The following is a 13304-nucleotide window of genomic DNA, read 5'->3' as shown; positions in this document are numbered from 1 at the left end:
GCAAAAACCAAGGTACGCAAGGTACGCAAGGTACGCAAACAGCATCAGAGAGATGCTGTTTGCTGATGACGCCGCCTTGACTGCACACACAGAGGAGGCCCTACAGCGACTCATCAACTGCTTCGCTCATGCTTGTAAAGAGTTCGCCCTTACCATCAGCATCAAGAAGACCAACGTCATGGGCCAGGATGTCAGCAGCATTCCTAGCATCTCCATCGATGGCCACATCCTCGAGGTGGTGGGGGAGTTCACCTACCTGGGTTCCACAATCTCAAGCAACCTGTCCCTGGGTGCAGAGCTGAACAAGCGCATCGGCAAAGCAGCAACAACATTAGCTCGTCTTGGAAAGCGTGTATGGGGCAACTCTATGCTGACCACCAACACCAGGATAGTAGTGTTATGTATTGGCTTTTCCTTATGTGCCAATTAGTTTCCCTGTTCTTCATTGTCACACGGAAGGGTTGAAGGAAACATAGGCTTCCGGCACTGTGTGTATTTCACACTCTGTTTACATTATGGCGCTCCGGGAAGCGCGCGAATTCAACATTTAACAAAACAGAAACAGAAGGCGCATATCGCCATTAACCTAAACATTTCTTTAATGTGAATACACATATTCCTCCCCTCTTATTTTTGATGGGTTTACACAAAATAAAATGTTACATGGTTTCTATTAACCTTTTACTAGGTTTTACTGACCTATTTGACCTCCTCAATAGAGGCTCAGTAGGAACATAAGGTTCATTAACAGATTTGTTAATGTTATGATTAGGAAGTACTTCAGTGGCACCTGCAGGTTGCAAAATGGTATCACTGCCAACACAGTCATTTACAGTTTCCTTGTTTCCAACATTACTGCTAATAGTTGGTTTAATAAGTGAAGATGCAGAAACTGGTGATTTTCCATTTTCAATAGTATTATACCTAGCTTTCAATTGATCACAATGTCTACGCCAAATTAAATCTCCACTTTCGGTTAACACTTTTGCAACATAGTTTCTGACACCTGTAACCTCAATAATAATGCCTGGTAACCAAGGTTCACCTCTAGAATATTTTTTTGCAAAAACTGCTTGCCCAACTTCAAATCTGCTTTCTACACAATCAAGAGCAGTCTTCTTGTTAACTAGCACACTCTCTTCCTCCTTTGTTTTAGTCGTTTTACATATGTCCAGAGGAGATTTAAATTTTCTGTGAAACATCATTTCTGCAGGGCTTTCTTTTGTACCTGAATGAATGGTTCTCCTATTGTTATACAGAAACCTACTAACTCTTGTGTTAATTGATCCACTGTGATATTTTAGCATTCCCTGTTTAAAACTTTTAACATATCTCTCTGCTAATCCATTAGATGCTGGGTGAAAAGGAGCTGGATTGATCAGTTTTATTCCATTCCTTTCATAAAACTCCTTGATATCAGCAGAAACAAAATAAGCAGCATTATCCGAAACAATGACATCAGGAATACCAAAATTAGCAAAGCTTTTTCTTAACAATTCCATAGTATTAGCACTTGCCATGCTTGAAGTATATTGAACATCAATAAACTTAGAATAAGAATCTACTAAGATAAAAAAAAATACTTATTTTCTATTGGTCCACAATAATCAATGTGAATCCTACTCCAAGGCTTACTAGCAAAATTCCACATCAATTTGCTAGAAGAAACTTGATTATTTCTAACACTACATTCATTTCAACTCTTTGCAAGCTCTTCAATATCATCAGAAAGCCTGGGCCACCAAATGTTTTCTCTGGCTTCAGCTTTCATTGCCACAATTCCATTATGACTGGAATGCAGTAGCTCTAACACTTTAGCTCTTAAGGCAGATGGAACAATAGCTCTATTTTTAAATAGAACAACACCCTTAAGAATTGATAAATCATTTTTAACATGAGAATATTCTCTACAAACATCCGAGTTGTTAGTCCATCCAAATTTTACCTGAGAAACTAATTTATTCAGTACAGGGTCTGCTTTTGTCATTTTCTGTACAGCTTCAAAAGAAAAGTTAAAAGGATTGAAATTTTCTATAAGTTTCACATATTCTGGTGGTGTACCTGAATTGATACAATCATCAATAGGTAACCTACTCAAAGCATCAGCAACCACATTGGTTTTACCACTTTTATGAACAAGATCATAGATATAATGTGACAACAGAACAGACCACCGGATTAATCTTGCATTTGAATTTATTTGAATTGCTTTGTTTTTTCCAAATAATCCAAGCAGTGGTTTATGATCCGTTCTCAACTCAAAATTCCTACCTAATAGATAGTATTGAAACTTTGTGACACCACACACTAATGCTAGCCCTTCCCGGTCCGTCTGTGAGTAATTTTTCTCAGCAGAAGTAAGTTTTTTACTAGCAAATGCAATAGGTTTTTCAACAATATTTTCAACCTGTATCAATACACACCCTACACCTACTGGAGAAGCATCACATTCTAGAATAAATTTTGACTTTCCTGTAAAGCATGATAAGACATTAGATTTACATAAAGCTTCTTTAATGACATCATAAGCTACTTGGCACTGGTTTGACCATAGAAACTTGACATTGTTTTTTGTTAAATCATAGAGTGGTGACAAAATTTCAGAAAACTTAGGGATAAATCTACTATAGTAGGTGACTAATCCAAGAAATGACTGTAGCTCATACAAGTTTTCTGGTACAGGAGCATCCCGAATACCTTTAATCTTATTTGGTGATGGAGATAAGCCTTCTCCAGAAATTACACAACCAAGGAAATCAATGACAGTTTTATTAAACTCACATTTTCCCAGATTCAACTTGACATTAGCTTCAGCCAATTTATTCAAAACAAGCTTAACTTTATCACTTTGGTCTTCTCTCGACTTGGCGCATATAAGGATGTCATCTAGATAAACAATTAAACCATCAATATCACTTAATAACTGTGATATATACCTTTGAAAAATTCCCGGCGCTGATGCCAGTCCAAAAGGTAGTCTTTTGTATTTAAACAATCCCCTTTCAGTTGAGATAACAAGGTATTTCTGGTCTCCTTCAGAAACCTTCATTTGCAAATATGCATTACACAAGTCAAGCTTACAGAACACATTATCTCCAACTGTAGCCAACATTTCATCAAGCTTAGGTAGTGGGTATTTCTCAATTTAATTTGACCATTCAAATGCTTAAAATCAGCACAAATTCTCATTTTTCCTGAATCTTTCAAGACGGGTACAATGGGTGAAGCCCAATCACTATAAGCTACAGGTTCTATGACTTTATTTTCTACAAGCTCCTGTATGGCAATATCAACTAACTCTTTGTGTGCTAAGGGCACTATCCTTGCTTTGATGAATTTAGGAGTAGCATCTTTTTTCACATATATTCTAGCTTCAACTCCTTTAATAGGTAAATTGTCATTTACTTTATAACTATCCAAAAGTTGTTTAGGATTATCAGAAACATCCATGTCATTTACTGAATTCACTTTCAAAGCTTCATCTAAACCAGTTATCTTTATGCCTACTTTGTTCATTAAATCTTTTCCACATAAATCATTACAGTGTGAATCAGTAACAAAAAATACATGATTTGTACTATAGTTATTAAACCTTACTACAGGATCAACTTGACCTTTTACCTTTATTTGATGACCTCCATAAGCAGTCAATTCTTTGGAAGATGGAGTCATTTTAACATTTAGTACTTTTATCCAATTTTCACCTATCAGTGAAACACATGAACCAGAATCTATCTCTAAAGGTATAGATTTATCATTTAACACAAAATTGTACATTTCTGGTTTAACAGATTTTAGACAATTACAAGAAACTTTCAGCAACATGCTTTTATCAACAACATTATTAGCACTACACTGGTGTTCTTCATGCTCTGGTTCCTGTTCAGAAACTGATTTGACGTTTTTATTCTTAAAACTTTTAGAGCTATTTTGCTTGTATGCATCCTTTTGCTTAAATCTACAAATTTTTTTTAATGACCCTGTCGACCACAATAGTGGCATTCCGAGTCTTTAAACCTACAAGCAGAACTTGGATGTGGGAAACCACAATGCTTACACTTTGACACAGTCTTGCTATGCACTTTTTGTACTGTACCAGATGAACTGTGATTACCTGTCTCTCCTTCCCCCATATGAGCTTTTTCAAGCAACAGAATGCGTTCTAGGAGTGTTGAAGATGTTAATGCTTCTAGTTTCAGATCTTCGGCAAGTAGATATTTGAAATAGGGTTCATGGTCCACAGCCATAAACAGCTGGTCTCTCAGCCTGGCATCAAACATGGTGCCGAAGTTGCAATCCTTTGCCAGTCTCTTCAAGTCTGCATAGAGCTCTTTCACAGTTTCTTTTTCAACTTTACGTCGTTGTTGGAACGAACACAAGCTTCGGTGATAGGATGGCTTTGTAATGAAATGTTTTTTCATTAATTCTATCAGCTCATCATATGTCTTCGTAGTTGGCATATCTGGTGCCGTTAAATTTGCTAAAATTCCAAACATTTTGGTGCCTATGGACACAAATAACTGATTCTTCTTGCCAGCATCAGTTATATCCTGTGTGGCTACATGGGCTTCAAACAAAGCCAAGTAGACATCAAAAGGGAGTTCTTCAAGGTTAAACGGCCCAATCTTGTTTGAAGATGCCATCTTTCACCCTGGTCTAGCTTCGTGGCTAGAAAACTATCAGACACTTTAGGAAATTGTAACCCTTTCTCCTCTCATGTAGGAGAAAACAAGTGATGTCCGGTGCTGTGTAACAGGAAGCCATATAAGTAAAGGCACCTACACCCTGTGTGGTCACCTCTAGCGTAGCTTACCCCGGCGTTATGACGCGCGTAGCTGAAGAAAGTTTTCCTGCATATAGACCGTTTATCACTGTTTCTGGCCTAAACCACCAGAAAAAAACACTTTGATCCTCGTCGCCATTGTTATGTATTGGCTTTTCCTTATGTGCCAATTAGTTTCCCTGTTCTTCATTGTCACACGGAAGGGTTGAAGGAAACATAGGCTTCCGGCACTGTGTGTGTATTTCACACTCTGTTTACATTATGGCGCTCTAGGAAGCGCGTGAATTCAACATTTAACAAAACAGAAACAGAAGGCGCATATCGCCATTAACCTAAACATTTCTTTAATGTGAATACACTACAAGTAGTATACCAGGCTTGTGTACTCAGCACGCTCTTGTACGGCAGCGAAGCCTGGACCCTGTACTCCCGCCAAGAACGCCGACTCAATATCTTCCACATGCGCTGCCTCAGAAGAATCCTGGGCATTAGTTGGCAAGATTGTGTTTCCAACAAGAATGTTCTTACACAGGCGGGAATGCCCAGCATGTTCGCCTTGCTCAGTCAGAGGCGACTGAGATGGCTCGGTCATGTTAGCCGAATGGACGATGGCCGAATACCGAAGAATGTGCTGTATGGAGAGCTTGCCACTGGCTCCATACCTGCAGGAAGGCCCATCCTCCGCTATAAGGACGTTCTCTAACGTGATCTGAAGGCATGCGACATCAACCCAGCAAGCTGGGAGGCGGTGGCCGCTGACCGCATCAGCTGGAGACATGCTGTCAAGGCAAGCATTCAAACTAGCGAAAAGAGGAGAGAGGACCAGTGGGAGGAGAAAAGAGAGCGCAGACGGCAGAGGATGGCAGCAGCCGCTACACAGCCGCGCGGACTTCACCTGTGACAACTGCAATAGAGCCTGCCGTTCCAGAATTGGACTATACAGCTACAGCAGGCGTTGTAACTCAACCATGAACTGACCAAACCACCAAAAAAAAAAAAAAAAAACGCGACCTCCATTGTCTTCCGAGACAGAAGGATGCCAACAACAATATTTGATACATGTTAAATTATTATTTTGTATTTATTATTGTATTAATTTGATGCATTTCCGTGTGCTCACTTTGCAATGGAACCATACGGTCATGTATGCTTCCGGCCAAGCGAGGTTGCGTGCCCATGCGAGAAGTTGCTAGCTCACCTACGTGGTGTAAACGTATATTGTAATTGTGGTGTTTTGTCGCCTTGTGGTTAATACATTGTTCGGTACTGCTTTGGTTTCAGTAGCCACCCAATACAAAATTAGTCTAGGCCAGGCGCGGATCCGGGGGGGGGGGCTGAGGGGGCTGAAGCCCCCCCCCCAAATTTGTTCTTCCATGAATCATTGTCGGGGTATCATTTAATCGATTTTAGTACTTTCTGATGTTTTGCCAGGTCCGGGGGTTAAACAAACTGACAGCATGTGTGCGGTATTTGGGCGGAATTGTGCTGTGTTTGGCATTTGTTTAATTCCATTTATCTGTTTTGTGCTACCCCCATACTTACACCCATTAATCTCGATTTAACACCGTTAAATAAGACAACTTGATTACGATTAGATAAATATGACTGAAACATCTGAAGTTCAAAGTCTCTTATTCCGTACTCAGCCATTTTCATCAATAGAATACTATGATCAACTGTGTCAAAAGCCTTTTTAATGTCTAGAAAAACTGCGGCACACATTTTTTATTAGATAGTCGAGTTGCAATATATTCATGTAAGAGAACAACAGGCATATATGTTCAGTGGTTTTCACGGAATCCAAATTGAGGTAGCCAAAAAGGGAAAGGCATAAAATCATTTCCACCCATTCCATCCCTGAATACACTCCACACCCCTCTTATCTTAGCACCTTCTGGATGACGGGTCATCACTGCACCTTGTCCACTGTCCTGGGTCAGAAGCAGTGTCGCAAGACACAGCACATCCACAGCAAGGCCGCTTCATTAAATCGGCGACCCCCCTCCCCGTCCCCCCATTGCATAAAAGGAGAGGACGGAGAGAAAGCCCTTTGGGCTGCTTCAAATTTTGCTCACACATACTACCTCACCCCCCCCCACCCATTCCACCTCATGCAATCACAACATCATCCATATACAACCATTCTCTATTCACCCCTGTCTTCTGTCCTCTTCCGTTCTTCCTCAACAGACATTCCCCTCTTCCCCAAAGCCCCCTTCACCCCATCCATCCGTCTCATCCTAGGACGTCCCCTCATGTTCACTCCCTCCACATCTGCCTTCCACACCTCTTTTACTAGTCTTTCTTCACTCATTCTTTCCATGTGTCCAAACCATCCTAATATTCTTTCATCAACCCTATCTCCCAGCTCTTTTTCCACCCCTGTTCTACTCCTCACCTCCTCATTTCTCACTCTATCTAGCCTAGTAGCCCCCATCATACTTCTCAGACACCTCATCTCAAACACATTCAAACTCCTCTCTTCTTCTCTTATGTTCCATGTTTCTGCCCCATACAGTGCTGTTGACACAATCACTCCTTCATACAGTCTCCTCTTAGCATCCATTCCCAAATGTCTATTCCTCATTACACTCTTTAATCCACCAAGGCATTTACTCGCTTCTCTCAATCTACATTCTACCTCCACCTTCACTCCACCTTTTCCTGCCACATTTGCACCCATGTATCTAAAACTATCCACTTCCTCCAGTCGCTCTCCCTTAATGCTCACTTCCAGTCCACTGCCACTTTCACCCCTTGTACATCTCATCACCCTACTTTTACCCACATTTATCTTTAGCTTTCTTCTATCACATACTCTCCCAAACTCTGCCACCAACTTCCTTAATTCCTCCTCAGATCCTGCCACAAGCGCAGTGTCGTCCGCAAACAACAGGTGGCTCACCTCCCACTTTTCTCCATTTTCTTTAACCATCTCCAATCCCTTGCCCACTACCCTTGCATTTACCTCTCGCACCACCCCATCCATGTATAAGTTAAACAGCCAGGGCGACATAACGCATCCTTGACGAAGTCCCACCTTTACCTCGAACCACTCACTCTCTCCATTTCCAATCCTGACACAAGCTCTACTACTCTCATAAAAACTCTTGACAGCTCCCAGAAGCTTTCCTCCTATCCCGTATATCTGCATAACCTCCCACAGTGCCTTTCTGTCTACCCTATCATAAGCCTTTTCCAGATCCATAAAAGCCCAAAAAACATCCTTCCCCTTTCCTATAGCTTTCTCACATATCTGTCTTACCACAAAGATCTGATCTACACAACCTCTACCCATCCTAAATCCACACTGTTCCTCACCAATTACTCCCTCTGTTCCTCTCCTAATCCTCTCAATCAAGATCCTCACATAGGCCTTCCCAACTACACTTAACAAGCTAATCCCTCTGAAACTACTACATTCCCACTTGTCCCCTTTTCCCTTGTAAAGTGGAACTATACAGGCACTCCTCCAGTCCTCCGGCACTCTACCCTCTCTCCAGCAAACATTAAATAACCTCACCAGCCAGTCCACCATCACTTTACCTCCCTTTTTCAGACATTCTACATGGCATCCATCCAGACCAGGTCCCTTACCTGCTTTCATCATCTTAACAACTGCCTTCACCTCATCCTTCCTTATTTCTCCTCCATTCTCCTCACTCCTCACTCTCATTTTCTTCGCATTTCCCACAGCAGCTATCTTTCCTTCCCTATCCCCCTTCACATTTAGCAACTCCCTAAAATATTTTGCCCATCTTCCCCTTACTGCCTTCTCTTCCATTATCATCTCTCCATCTGTATCTTTTACCTTTTCTTCTCTACTTGATTCGCCTCCTCTTCCTCTCTTAATTTCTTTCCAAAACATCTTTTTATTACTTTCAAAATTTTCTGTCATACTCTTACCCCATTTCACATCTGCTCTCCTCTTTGTAACCTTTACCTTGTGCTTTACTTCTCTTTTCTTTTCTTTGTACCTCTCATATGACTCCCTCGTCCTATTTTGTAACCAATCTGTGAAAGCTCGCTTCTTCTCTTCTACAACCTTCTTTGTTTCTTCATCCCACCATTCACTACCCTTCCTTCTATTTCTACCTGTCCTTCTTGTTCCACACACCATCCTTGCACACTTTATGACTCCCTCCTTGAACCATCCCCATTCCTCCTCCACACCCAGATCTACTCTATCCCGTGGTACTCAAGGTAATCTACCAATTGCTCAAGAATAACGGTTTCAAGTACTTTAGACAATACTGGAAGGATCGAAATCGGACGAAAATTTGATACGTTTGATTTGGGCACATCTTTATGGATCGGGTGTGCTACAGCAATTTTTAGGACATTAGTAAAGCAACTCTGTTGAAAGCAATCCGAGAGCCGCGCTTTCTGATTGGTCTCGCCGTCGCTGAGTCTGTGCAAGCTCACACTGTGGAGCCGAGCCGATCCCTGCAGTTCCCTATGGTCGATCTAGTCTCAGCGTACGCTACGATTGGTGATGTGGGTGACGCATCTAAACAAGACCCGGGAAGTTGTACTGACCAGCTTCCAGGACATCTTCAAGAAGGCAGAGGGGCTCCTCCAGGAGATCGGTTCATCACACGACACCATTCCTGTACCCCGAGCCAAACGCAGCGAGCGAATTTACCCTTCCAGACAGCTGAGGAGTATTACCGAAAATCTGTATATGTCCCTTTCCTCGACCATGTATTGACTGAGCTGCAGACCCAGTTCGGGAATGATACTATTCCTGTTGGCTTCAAGATCAAGAATCTGCTCAGCAGCGCTGATGGAGATGTTGCTGCTGTACTGGAAGCGGCAAAGATTTATGAGGCTGACATAGAGACCTTGAGCCTCGTGAAGGCGGAAGCAGAGTGCTGGTATTCAACAACAATGAAGTTCGAATCCATTGGAGATGCCCTTGCCCACGCCCAGACCCGAATGTATCCGAACCCGGCCAAGCTCCTCCGAGTTTTGATCACGCTCATAGTCTCGAACGCAGAGGCCGAGCGTTCATTTTCAACCCTGAAGCGACTGAAGACCTACCTAAGGAATACTATGGGTCAAGATCGCCTCAACGGCCTGGCGCTACTCGGCGTTCACAATGAAATCAATATTGAAATAGACAGTGTAATCAATGTATTTGACAGTGTAATCAATGTATTTGCCCCAAAAGACACGAGGTTGATGTTCGTGTGAGATCCCATGAACAATGCTGTGTGTTATTAATGTAATTTAGATACTTTTATTAACAGGTTCAGAAGTTCATACACGTTTTTGTTTGTATTTCTGTTTTTGAAAGCTACTTTTATCTTTTATTACTTCCATGAGTCTGTAGTGACGCAGCCACAGGCGGTCACACACTTCCCATAGTTGGCAAGAGGTGAATATGAGCTAGCCAATCAGGAGCCAGCAAATGGTTCTCGAGCGGCTAGCGACCTCTCTTGCCAACTACGCTGAGCCGCGAGCGACCCTTAAATAGGGCAGCGGCGGCCAGTCAGGGAGAATAGATCTTTTCATCATTCGAGCTGCAGACACCAACGAGGAAGGACGTCCTTACGCTTGCTCCGTGAAACTGCCAACTGAAGATTACCACCTAAACCGTTACCCGAGCCAAGACAATTTCTTTGTTGTCTCTCGCTCTGACGGTATATGCCCTAAATAACCCCCCTTTCGACTGAGCATAGCCCTTGCTGGTCTGTAAAACTTGCTCAGTCGACTGGGTGGGGAGGGAACCCCCATCGTTCCGGTTTCCCGCTACTACAGCGGACCGGCATAGGCTCGACGAATAGGCAGCCAAGGCGTTTCTTACGCTGCGGATAGGCACTAGGGCACCAGCCAACGTAGCACTTACCTTTAACCGTCGCCAACCACTTAGCCATATCAGCGAGCATAGACCGTACCCACACGACCTCCCCCCCCCACACACCATTCTTTCTTGTTTTCATTTCTTCTTTTTTACACAGTAACTACACACACATTAACAAGCACAGTTACACACAACACGCTCAACGCGCTCCGGCGCGATGGGCAGGATAAATATTCGCGAAAACCGGCCCAATGCCGGTCCAGGCAAGAGATCCGTCATCTGGAAATTACTAACCAAACATGAAATCTCAATCCAGAAGCTTCACACCAACGGAACACAACATACCGCCATAGCTGACGACCGGACCATAGAAGAACTAACGAAAAAACAAATCAAGAACTCGTTCGCAATTGAAGGCCTGGACATCATTGACCCCCCTGAACTTAACGCCAAAAGGACTCTGATAGTTAGACAAGTCGACGAGCACATACACGATGAAGACACGGAGGCGATCAAGATGGAACTGGAACGGAACAATCAGTACATGAAGATCACTAGCATAATTAAATTGCCAAATACAAGAACCATTATCAAGATTAAAATGGAGAATTCCACAATGGTCAAGAAGAGTCTGGAGACAGGGATACTTATGTTCAGCCAGTCATTCCCCCCACATATACTCAATCAAGAAACGTACATACACCTACCCCAATGCACGAGGTGCTACGCATACAACCACACTCTCAAACAATGCACACTACCCGCCACATACACAATCTGCTCAGGATGCAGCTCAAAGGAACATCGCATCAATAACTGTCACAATGCCATTAAAAATGCATTGCCTGTGGCCTCGACCATCCCACATACGCAGCCAGATGCCAAGTGAGGAAAGAATTAATCAAGAAAAAGATGCAAGAAAACAGAGAGCAACAAACACACACACACACTAACAACTCATACGCAAACAAAGCCACAGGAAACACTGCTCAGTCCCCCCACACACCAACACCCAACCCTATAAACCTCAAACACCTCACAGTCATAAATACAGCAATCATACACGCAAACATAACCGAAGCAGCAACACCAGGAACGTACCAGCAGACAATTGATGCATACTACAAAGCCAATGGACTCCCCACAATCATCATCCCACCTTCAGTCATCAAACCAACAGCCATATTAAACATGTTAAATAACCCAACACCCCCCCAGCCACAACCGGAAGACATGGAGACAGAAGAACAGAGAAACAAGAGACCACACAACACTGAACAAACAACAGAAACCGCTCAACCCACGAAGACAAAGAAAACTGAACACAGCACAGTTACATTACAAATAATAACATCTAACGAAGACATGACAGACAAAACAATACATAATAACATACACACACTACTCCAAAACGGCAAAATCAAATACATCTACACCAAAGACATGCCTGAAGAGACCATAGAGACAATGATTGACCAAGGACTAATCGACCTGACTAAAGCACCAATACAAAGACTAACAGAAGCCAGATACAAAAAAACAAGACAAGGATACTACGACATACGCAAACATAAACCAACTGTCAATAAACCGAACACCCATAATACAACATAACGTAAGATCCTGGAACATACCCAGACGACATGAACTAAGTAACCACTACACAACACACACACCTGACATCATATTACTCAACTCCATAGGAAAGCACACAGTCAAACTATTCAACTACAACATACACACCAAAAACACATACAACGAAGACAACGCTGGAATAGCCATAGCAATTAGACAAAACATTAAATACAAACTATTAGACGACTTCGACGAAGACATGCTAGCTATTGAATTAAACACAGACAAAGGACCCATAACCATAGCCACATTATACCTCCCACCACGCAGACCACTCCTACCAACACAAGACATATTAAAAATCACACAGAAACCACAACCAACATACATAATAGGAGATTACAACGCAAAACATAAAACACTAAAACACAACTACAACAACCAAGTAGGAAAACACATACACCAACTAATAATACAAAATCACCTCACCTTCCTAGGTCCAGACTTCCCTACATGCTTCTCAAACAACGGAACAAGTAACCCAGACATGATTTTCACAAACAGACACCACCACCTCACATACAGAATACACCCAGGAGACATAACTTCATCAGACCACATCCCACTTCACTTCACACTATCCACCACAGCGATCACTATTCCTACACAACCCAGACTACTTTACAAAGACGCTGACTGGAAAAAATTCAAAACAGTACTAGAAACAACAACAGAAGAATACAACACCACAGAAACACAAACCAACACACACACACAAACAAAAGACACAAAATACATAGACGACAAAATAGACGACTGGTACAAACTGATAAACAACGCAATCACTCAATGCATACCAACAACACACTACAGACAATTACCCACACCCAGAACATCCAAAGCACTAAAACAACTAATATGGAAAGCAAACACTATAAAAAACAAAGCCTTAATAGAAAACAACTGGACTCAACACACGATACAAACACTAAGACAACTACAATTTCAAATACTAGAAGAATCCAAAAGAAACTACGAAGACACATGGAACAAAATAATAGCAAATATCAAATTTAACCCCAAAAAAACCACAAGACTTCTGGCATACAATAAAAAGACTACTTGGATCTAACACCAACA

General features: G+C 42.1%; 1 protein-coding gene across 1 annotated transcript; it reads right to left on the bottom strand.

The window, feature by feature from the left end:
• Window positions 1–1696: 1696 nt before the first annotated feature.
• LOC143033547 (uncharacterized) lies at window positions 1697–4643 on the bottom strand. The gene is made up of 6 exons (XM_076199040.1): window positions 4022–4643; window positions 3705–3890; window positions 3180–3521; window positions 2626–2886; window positions 2371–2472; window positions 1697–1998 (listed from the first exon to the last, which is right to left on the bottom strand). Exons 1-6 carry the CDS (start codon window positions 4641–4643, stop codon window positions 1697–1699), a joined length of 1815 nt encoding a protein of 604 aa, XP_076055155.1.
• Window positions 4644–13304: the final 8661 nt, after the last annotated feature.

Source organism: Oratosquilla oratoria, chromosome 16 (assembly GCF_046742065.1).
Source record: "Oratosquilla oratoria isolate Oo_2021 chromosome 16, ASM4674206v1, whole genome shotgun sequence".
Taxonomy (NCBI): Eukaryota; Metazoa; Arthropoda; class Malacostraca; order Stomatopoda; family Squillidae; genus Oratosquilla; species Oratosquilla oratoria.
This window is presented reverse-complemented; position numbering and strand designations above follow the sequence as displayed.

Coding starts and splice junctions, on each gene's coding strand:
- LOC143033547 (XM_076199040.1), bottom strand. CDS start 4,643: ATGGCATCTTCAAACAAGATTGGGCCGTTTAACCTTGAAGAACTCCCT. Junction 3,522..3,704: donor TTCATGTGTTTCACTGATAG/GTGAAAATTGGA, acceptor TATGTGGAAAAG/ATTTAATGAACAAAGTAGGC. Junction 2,887..3,179: donor TTCAGGAAAAATGAGAATTT/GTGCTGATTTTA, acceptor TTGTTTATCTAG/ATGACATCCTTATATGCGCC.